At 40.3% G+C, this 10,020-nt stretch overlaps 1 protein-coding gene across 1 annotated transcript; it reads right to left on the bottom strand.

Moving 5' to 3' along the window:
- Positions 1–567: 567 nt before the first annotated feature.
- On the bottom strand, positions 568–1,316 carry LOC111554934 (peptidyl-prolyl cis-trans isomerase A). The gene has a single exon (XM_023230669.1). It carries the CDS (start codon positions 1,271–1,273, stop codon positions 776–778), a length of 498 nt encoding a protein of 165 aa, XP_023086437.1. The 5' UTR covers positions 1,274–1,316; the 3' UTR covers positions 568–775.
- Positions 1,317–10,020: the final 8,704 nt, after the last annotated feature.

Here is a 10,020-nt window from a genome sequence, read left to right on the forward strand (position 1 = left end):
AATAATTTACTCATTTCCCAGGGTGTTTCCCATGTATATATGAGGTGTACATGCTAATAAACTTCTGATTTTTTTTCTCTGTTACTCTGTTTTCTTTGTTACTCTGTCTTTTGTTACAGGGGTTCATCCTGATTAAGAACTGTTCAGGGTAGAGAGAAAATTATTTTTCTTTCCTTACAATTATAAGAGGGAGTTATTCAGCAAATAAAACAAGTAGGAAAAATGCAAAAAAGCTAAGAGATGTGACTACCTCTGTCATTGAGTCCATTGCTACTCGAAGTAGGATCTGCTGTCCAGTGCTGGTCTGTGAACTCTTTGTCACTGTTCAGCACCAACAAAATTACAGAAATTGAGAGTGAACATTTAGAAACCTTTCATAATATCAAGCCTGTTGAATCTAGTAATGAAAAATGTGGACATGCATTTTGTATGTCTTTTTTGTTATTGTTTGCTTAATTTTTCTAGTAATTTGTTTTTATCATATTCAACAAAGGTATCAGTCATTAAAAGACTATGATACTGCAACAGATAAAATGCATGCTAATATTGATGCTCTTTATTTATTTATTTTTTGTTATTTAGTTTTTATTTCATAATCATAAACTTAACTCTGCAATCCAGCTAGGCATGGGAGAGAACAAGGAAAACATGGAACCCAAAGGGAACTGCAGCGAGAGCAAAGATTCTAGGATACTGCGAGCAAATGGGGTGGAGGGGTGCTCTCCTGAGCTACAGAAGGAATGGTCTGGTGGTTAAGATAAAACACAAGTCAAACTTATTCGAGTTGTCCACAGTCAGCAATGGTGATCTTCTTGCTGGTCTTGCCATTCCTGGACCCAAAGCGCTCCATGGCCTCCACAATATTCATGCCTTCTTTCACTTTGCCAAAGACCACATGCTTGCCATCCAACCACTCAGTCTTGGCAGTGCAGATGAAAAACTGGGAACCATTTGTGTTGGGTCCAGCATTTGCCATGGACAAGATGCCAGGACCTGTATGCTTTAGGATGAAGTTCTCATCTTCAAATTTCTCCCCATAGATGGACTTGCCACCAGTGCCATTATGGCGTGTGAAGTCACCACCCTGACACATAAACCCTGGAATAATTCTGTGAAAGCAGGAACCCTTATAACCAAATCCTTTCTCTCCAGTGCTCAGAGCACGAAAATTTTCTGCTGTCTTTGGAACCTTGTCTGCAAACAGCTCGAAGGAGACGCGGCCCAAGGGCTCGCCGTCGACGGCAATGTCGAAGAACACGGTAGGGTTGACCATGGCTAGTAGTACAAGAATTTCTTCGGCGGCAGCGTCTGCAAAGCCTATTGATGCTCTTTAAAACAAATAGGATAACTCTAACAATGGCTTAAATTGAATTGTTAAACTTATCAACCCAGGTTTTCAATCAGTAGTAATTACTGTGACAAGAAAAACTTTAGATAAATTAAATTTAAAAGAGGTTAACTGAGCAAAGAACGATTCGAGAATCCAGCAGCTCCCCTCTCACACACACCCCTGCCACCGACTCCTTGTGAACCAGAATAGATTCTGAGAAACTCTGCACTGCCACGGGTCAGAGAGGATTTATGGACAGAAAAAGAAAAGTGATGTACAGAAAACAGAAGTGAGGTACAGAAACAGTTGGACTGTTGGATTGGTTGCAGCTCATCATTTGCCTTATTTGAATACCGTTTGAACAGTTGACTTCCTGTGATTGGCCAAAACTCAGTGATTGGTGCAAGAGCAGGTTGCAGTCTATTTACCAATCCAGTTAGGTCACAGTTCATTTTGTATGCAGAAACCATGAACTTAAAATATGTAAGGAGGCAGGCCGGGCACGGTGGCTTAAGCCTGTAATGCCAGCACTTTGGGAGGCCAAGACGGATGGATCACGAGGTCAGGAGATGGAGACCATCCTGGCTAACCTGGTGGAACCCTGTCTCTACCAAAAAATACAAAAAACTAGCCGGGCGAGGTGGCGGCCGCCTGTAGTCCCAGCTACACGGGAGGCTGAGGCAAGAGAATGGCGTAAACCCGGAAGGCGGAGCTTGCAGTGAGCTGAGATCCAGCCACTGCACTCCAGCCTGGGCGACAGAGTGAGACTCCGCCTCAAAAAAACAAAAACAAAAACAAAAACAAAAAATATGTAAGGAGGCAGCTAGCTGTAGGCTAAACTTAACATTACATACCAAGCACTTTGCTGGATACTGCAGATACAGTGATGAATAAGACAGACATGGTCTGGGGTTCCTGCCTTCACAGAATATACTCCAGGGATGAATACAGATAATAAAGTCACAACAAAGTAGTAAAAAAAAAAAAAAAAAAGAATAGTGTGAAATACGAGGTGATATGGGAGCACATTATAAGGGGCCCTAAGCTTGTCCAGGATTCTAAGAAACATTCCCAGAGGGAATTGTACAAGGGCTGTTGGATTTACTAGTCTGAAATTCCAAGAGGGAATCTGAACTGGAAATACAAACGTGGAAATGTTACAGGCAGCGAATCTGCACGGGTCTGCAATAGCCTTAATTCTTGCCTCCTCAGAAGAAAGAATTTGACCAAGGGGCATAAGGCCGAGTGAGGGACTGAGGCAAGTTTTAGAGCAGGAATGAAAGTTTATTAAAAAGCTTTAGAACAGGAATGAAAGGAAGTAAAGTGCACTGTTTGACCTGTGGCTTGAAGTTTTATTCACTGGCACGCTTCTGGGGTCTTGCGTCTCTTCTCCCCGTTTCTTCCCTTAGGGTGGGCTGTCTGCATGCACAGTGACCTGCCAGCATTTGGAGGGGAGCATGGGCATGGTGTGTTTACTAAAGTTGTGCACATGCTCACTTGAGGCGTTTTCCCCTTACCCGTCCAGTGCTCCTAGAGGAAGGTCATCCTCCATTTTGCCCCTTAGTGCACATGCTCGAGCCCATTTGCCCAACTCCTGAGATCTCCTCAGGAAGCTGATCACCAGTTTCAGGTTTTCCACCTATTGGGAGAATGCCTTTTCTGGCGTCAGCTGCAATGAATTATTATTTTAGAGAGGCAGCTTAACAACCGCCTGACCATCACCTGATGGTCTCCTGACATTCTTGGTTGAGGAGGGGCCTCTCCTGCCCTGCTCATGCCTAAGCTGCCTACACTAACAGAAGCATCATCTGGACGTGTTAACCTAGAGGTTACAAATGGATGAGATTGCCTAGGTAAAAAATATCAAGTGAAAGCACGGAGACTTGGAACCTTAAATGTCTAATGGTGGAAGATGAACCTGAAAGGCAGATGAAAACAGAGAGGAAAAGTGGTGAGAGGAATTGGGGAAATTGTGGAGTATCTGAAGCCAAACAAAGATGGTTTGGAAAAGCAGACAGTGATAACAACATTAAATGTTGCCAAGAGGTCAAACAAGAGCTGAAAGATGTGCATCGAGTTCACCAAAGTCCAAGTCATCGTTTTTGGTAAGAGAGGTTCTGGGATGTGGTGGTGGCAGCAGGGGAGTGTTTCCGAAGCCGAGTGTCAAGGAGAAGTATGATAAAGAATACAGTGATCATAAGCAACTCTTCCTAGAAGTCTTACTGTGGAATGGAGGAAAATGTCGAACTGTATTTGAAGAAAAATATGGGTAAAGGAATTGTTACATTTAAGATGAGACCCCAAATATAAATGTTCATTTGGGAGATGTTATAGAAAAGAGTTTAGAGATAATGAAGACAGCAGGAGATAATCATTAGCAGTTTCCAGGAAGACAGGAGGAGAGAGAATCCCGCATGATGTAACACCCATCCTATTTATAATTACAAATGCCTGCTCTCCATCAGATTCTAAACTCTGTGAGGACAGGGGCTACATTTGTGTGATTCATCACTGTCTAGTCAGCAACTAGGATAGGGCTGGAACATCAAGAAGCTCAGAGAATAACAGAAGAAAATCCAGGTGCCAGTAGAGCCTGCCTTTGACACGTGGAGGGACACCTCCTCCTTGATGAGCCAACATGAAGGACTCAGAAGAGAGAGAGAAATGTGAGGGATTTTCCAGCTGATATCTTCTTTTCTCTGTGAAATGAAAGAGGAAAAAAGGATGAGGACCTGATAGAGCAAAAGGCTTGGAGAGAATGATGACTTTTTGGCACCACTCTTATGAAACAAGTTTTACAGATAGAGAACTACTGAGGAGGAATAAATGACCGTCTGTGATGAAGTGCCAAGTTGTGTTAGGAGTTCATACATGGAGCACACTTCTTGGAGTCAGAACTGCAAGGAAGTCATGAAGACAAAAGTACTTCCAGTTGACCCCTAGGGATGAGTGTGGACCAAAAAGAAGAAACAGGGTTATAGGATTTGGGGAGCAACTCAGACAGAGGTGCAGTGATAGAACTTGGCCTGTTGGAGTCTACAGAAAGAGCAGCCCAGTGGAGCCCCAACTCCACTCAGTTATTGAAATCAGAGATTGGGGAAAGAGAGGAAGGAGAAGCAAGAGTATTCTTGGCCATTTTTAAAAAATGCCCATTCTACCATGTTGCCGTAATGGAAGTCTCACAGCTTCTTGCCAAATTCTTTCTGTTTTAGGTTCATGTCATTTTTCTTTTCTCTTCTCTGTCATCCATCACTTTCCCAGAAACTCTCCCTCCTTTATTGAGGACTCTGGCTCAGGTTATCACCAGGAGGAATTTTCTTTGGTGACTTCTGGGCAAAAGATGTAAAGGTCTTTGGTCTCCTCACTTTCACCCTCACTTTATTTTCCCAGTCCATACCAGTTGTTATTCCTTCAGCCTTGCCAATCGCACTTTTAAATTTCAACATCCCACATGTTTAATGTCACCTTAATACAACCAATGAACATAATTGAAATCAAAAATAAAAATTTTCCCATACTACATTATCTAATTTAATGAATGCTTCAATTTGCCCTTGATATCATCTACTCCTTGTCCATATGCAGCATCAATTTTTATGTATTTGCAACATTAATAAGAGTTCTGCAAGTTGTACCTTGTCATTAAGTATTGGGTAAGAGGTTTGTGTTTTTTTGTTTGTTTTTGTTTTTGAGACAGACTATCTCTCTGTCACCCAGGCTGGAGTGCAGTGGTGCGATCTTGGCTCACTGCAACCTCTGCCTCCTGGGTTCAAACAATTCTCGTGCCTCAACCTCTCCAGTAGCTGGGATTACAGGCACATGCCACCATGCCCGGCTAATTTTTGCATTTTAGACAAATATATATTTGATATTTATTATTTTTATCAAATTATACTATATACACCTCTGCAAATTAATAGCATATTATGGGTATCTCTTCAGGTCAATAGATATAAATCTAAATAGTTTTAAAAAACAGTTGCATACTATCTCATAGAGTAAATGTATCACAATTGATTCAATATTCCCCTATTGACGTATATAAGTTATCTCTTTTTATTTTAGATTAGACAAAAATTACAATAAATACTCTTAATTATGTATTTTTTTATATGGGTACTTTTATTTCCATAAGATAAATTTCAGGAAGAAAGATTTTTACACTAAAATATTTATGTATTTTAACTTTAATAAATACCTCCAGGTTACATATTTAAAAGATTATTATTCTCTCTGGCAACAAATTTTCTCCCACATCATTATCAGCCAATGGATACTCTAGCCCTTTGAATTATTTGCTTATTGGGAAATAAAATTAAATCTGTATCAATGAAATACACTCAGCTCCATGAAACAGATAATCCAACTAAAAGGAGGTTAAGCAGTGATGATCTATTATCTCACATAGTACAAGCCCAGAGGAAGTGTGGTTCCAGAGTGGGTCAGTTCAGTAGCTCAAAGAGGTTGTTAAATATGGGGGTAAAAACCGGCTAAGTATGTATGCATCATCCTCAGGGTTTTGGCAATGCCTGTCGTCATGGCTACAATGGCTGGAGCTCTTCTAGGGACCTCATAAGCAGACATGTTCACTGAAGAAGAGGACTTCTTTCCTTTCATATGGCTCCATATATTAGATGGAAAACATGTCTGGGAACCTCTACAGGAGACTTCCCCTAGGTTATCATTGGCTGGGGTTTAGTCACATGGCCATGCCTAAACAAGGGGGATTAGATCACCATGGTTGGCTTACATCAGTCATTCTCAAAGTGCCACTTCTAGACCAGCAGCATTAGCATCACCTAGAAACTTGTTAAAACTGCAAATTCTTAAGCCTCATTCAAGACCAAGTGAGTGAGAAATGCCAGGAGGGAGCCCAGCAATTTGTGTTCAAGAAACCCTCTAAGTGATTCCAATGTACACTAAAATTTGAGACCACTGGCTTAGCCAATCATGATTTGACCCCTAGAGCTGAGGAGGGAATCAACCTTGTTGATTACCTGAACAAAGAAAAGGGCACCTGAGCAAAACTGAATCTCTGCTAGAAATGAAAATTAAAAAAAAAGATCAGATGAGAAGTCTGACTGTTGAGTAAGCCCCACCTATGTCTTCCACATAACTCAATGCTCTTTATCTTGGATTACCCTGACTAATCTCACAACATCCTTCATACCTTCATATCCACCTATTTCACTCTTGTATGATTGGTACACAACTACTCCCTATTTTATTGAAACTTCATTTCCCATGACCCTTCTTTTTCTCTATCAGTCCTCTCTTAATCAATTTCTTTTTAACTAGGCTATACTCCACTGTACATCACTCAACTATTTTACCAGCACACCAAATCTCCAGATTATTCACCATCTTCCATTAACATGCCTTAAATACTACCTCAATCGTATAATTACCTTTTCTGCAGCTACTGAGAACTGCCAAAGAGAACTGGTCAAATGTAGAGGATTAGAGGTATTATTATTTGTTTTAATATTCATCTATTACCTCAAATACTTCCTTAAAATATTCCTACCTTGTCCCTTTCTAATCTCCATTGATGAGTATTCCTTTTCCTCATTATTTCCATCTTAATTGCTGCCATACTATGCATCATTTGAACCTGGGAGGCAGAGGTTGCAGTGAGCTGAGATCGCACCACTGCACTCCAGCCTGGGTGACAGAGAGAGAGTCTGTCCCAAAACAAAACAAAACAAAAAACAAACAACAACAAAAAAAACCTTTTACCCAATACTTAATGACAAGGTATGACTTGCAGAACTCTATTAATATTGCAATTGCATACTGTTCTTACTTTCAGAAAATAGCCTTACTATCTTATTGAGAAAATAGAGAAATCATTATTACGTATCCCCAACGTCCTTCAGGAAAGTCACCTTTCCTGCCTCCAACCTTGCTCTGCTTCTTGTAGAACACACACCCATACACAGGTGCTCTGTACCTATAGAGATATCCTCATTCCATCCTATGCTTACTTTCTTTCTTCCTTTCTCTGTGGAGGATACTTTTTCTCCCACCTTCTTAGAGATGATGCCTACATTTGTTTTTGATTCATTGATTCCTGCCTACGTTAGTTTCTTATTGTTGCTGTAATAAATTACCACAAATTGGGGGCCCTAAAACAATACAAATTTATTCTCTAACCATTTTGGAGGTAGAAGTCCAAAATCAGTTTGCCTTGGCTGAAGTCAAGGTGTTGGCAGGGCTAGGTCCTTCTGGGGGCTTCATTTTTTTCTTTTATTTTATAAGATTGTGATTACATTGGGCCAGTCCAGCTAACCCAGGAAAATCTCTTCATGGCAAAATCCTTAACTTAATCACACCTGCAAAGTCCCCTGTACCATGGAAGGTAACATGTTCTTAGGTTCTGGGGATTAGGACATGGACATCTTTATACTCTTCTGTATACTACACTGTCTCCTCTTGTCTCTTCTAGATTTTTGCTCCATAGAGTCCCTTCTGTTCTGCATCCTCAATGTTCCCTCCTCTTCTGGATTCTTCTTTTTAGCCTGTAAACCTGCTTAAATTTCTCTCATCTTAAAAATTATTTTCTGGCTGGGCATGGTGGCTCGTGCCTATCATCCCAGCACTTTGGAAGGCCAAGGCGTGTGGATCACCTGAGATTAGGAGTTCAGACCAGCCTGGCCAACATGGTGAAACCCCATCTCTACAAAATTAATAATAATACAAAAATTAGCCGGGCTTGGCAGCATGCATCTGTAATCCCAGCAACTTGGGAGGCTGAGGCAGGAGAATCACTTGAACCCAAGAGGTGGAGGTTGCAGCGAGCCGAGTTCGCACCACTGCACTCCAACTTGGGCAACAGAGCGAGACCTCATCTCAAAAAAAAAAAAGAAAAAAGAAAAAAAGAAAAGAAATTCCATTCCTCAGTTTTCTCATCTTCAGCCTTATTGCTCCCATGCCTTTCATAGTCAAACTCCTTAAATTTGGCTTCTTTAGCTCTTATCTCTTCTTCTTCACTGTCAAATTGCCCCACAATTCACTGAATGATTTCTCTACCTACCACTCGACCAACAGAGTTCTTTCTCAAATTGATTACAACCATCTTTATTATTGTAATCTTCTAGTGACATTTTTCCAATCCTTATGTGACATCTTTGCAGCATTTGACATTGTTTCTGACATTCTCTCATACCTGGTGTCAGAAGAGCAAATAGCACTGATTTTTCCCCCATTACATCATTCTAAAATCTATGCTGTGGACTCCTCCTTAACACTATGATCCAACATTGGTGTTCTTTGGGTATCATCATTGACCCTCTTTCGTTTTACTATGATGATCTATTTGGATTATCTAGTTTATTCCCTAATTCTATCTATTGTCTATGAAAAGATCTCCAAATTTTTGTGATTTCTGCTAAATGTCTATCCAACTGCCTGCTGGGAATCTCCACCTGTGTGACCTGCTGGCATCTTAAACTAAGCATATCTGAAACCAAAGCCAAAGCTGCATTTCTCTTTCCTCTATTTCCTTGTTTAGTTATTGGTATCCCAGTCACCTAAATTGAGACAGAAAATCATCCTTAAACCTTCACTCTTACCCCCTACATTTAACTGCCTCTATAGTGGATATAATGGTGGATATTTGCTTGCTTAATATCTATTCCAATCTGGTTCTACTGTGTCTTCTTGTACTCATAAATACCTGCAAACTAAGCAATGATGTTTTCTAGATGACTTTGAAGCTAGATCTGATTGTGATTTATGTTCCACTAACCAGACATATTTATGTGAGGCTTGGTTCAGAACTGAGCTTAGAAAGGAGAAAAGTAGACAACAAGATATCCACTTTGCTGGTGTATCTTACAACAGACAACTTGGTTGTTCCAGCAACTTCCCAATTGATCAATTGGTTATTATGCTCACAACAAGAGAAGCGACTCCCTTGGCAGCCCAGTTCTGTTGTGTAACACTGGGAATTATTTCTAGAAATTCAGTCCAGTATCTGATTCTTTAGCTCTTCCAAACATTCTTTTAACCATGTATACTCTGTTAAAAAAAATTCTTTCTGCTTAATCTGGCCAGAATAGATTTTGTTCTCTGCAACTGAACCTTAGGATATTGAGCTGCAAAATTATATGGGTGTTTATTCCTAAAAATATGCTAAAATTGTTCATGTCTGTCCATTGCCTTAGTTCAGGCCCTTACTGTTTCTTGTCTGGGCAATTGCAATGACTTTCTAATTGTGAAAACTAATCACAACTCCCTACATACATAAACTTCTTCAAATATACTTTATCCACAAAAATTAAAACCCAGAGTCTTTATTAAAATAGCAGGCAAATTATTTTTTTCCCATCTGTTCTACTTCACTTCCCAACAGGCTTCTATGCTCATCTCGTGTTCCAACCATCAAGCTCCAAGCACAGCTCATCATGTTGTGCCTGTGTGATTCCTCCTCTGTGTTCCACCTTGCGGTTACCTATGGTGCTTTTAAGGTCCAGCTTCAATATTTTCTTCTCTGTAAAACCTTCCTTAACTCATCCTGACCAAGATGGACCTCTTCTCTCTGTGCACTGCATTCTTGTTTATCTGCTTTTCTGTCTGTCTTTTTGAGCCTTCATTTAATCCAAAAATCATGCATAGTCATGCACTGTGTAATGTTTCAGTCAATAACAAATTGCATATACCACAGTGGTCCCATAAGATTATAATAT

The sequence above is a fragment of the Piliocolobus tephrosceles genome, chromosome 5 (assembly GCF_002776525.5).
Source record: "Piliocolobus tephrosceles isolate RC106 chromosome 5, ASM277652v3, whole genome shotgun sequence".
Lineage (NCBI taxonomy): Eukaryota > Metazoa > Chordata > Mammalia > Primates > Cercopithecidae > Piliocolobus > Piliocolobus tephrosceles.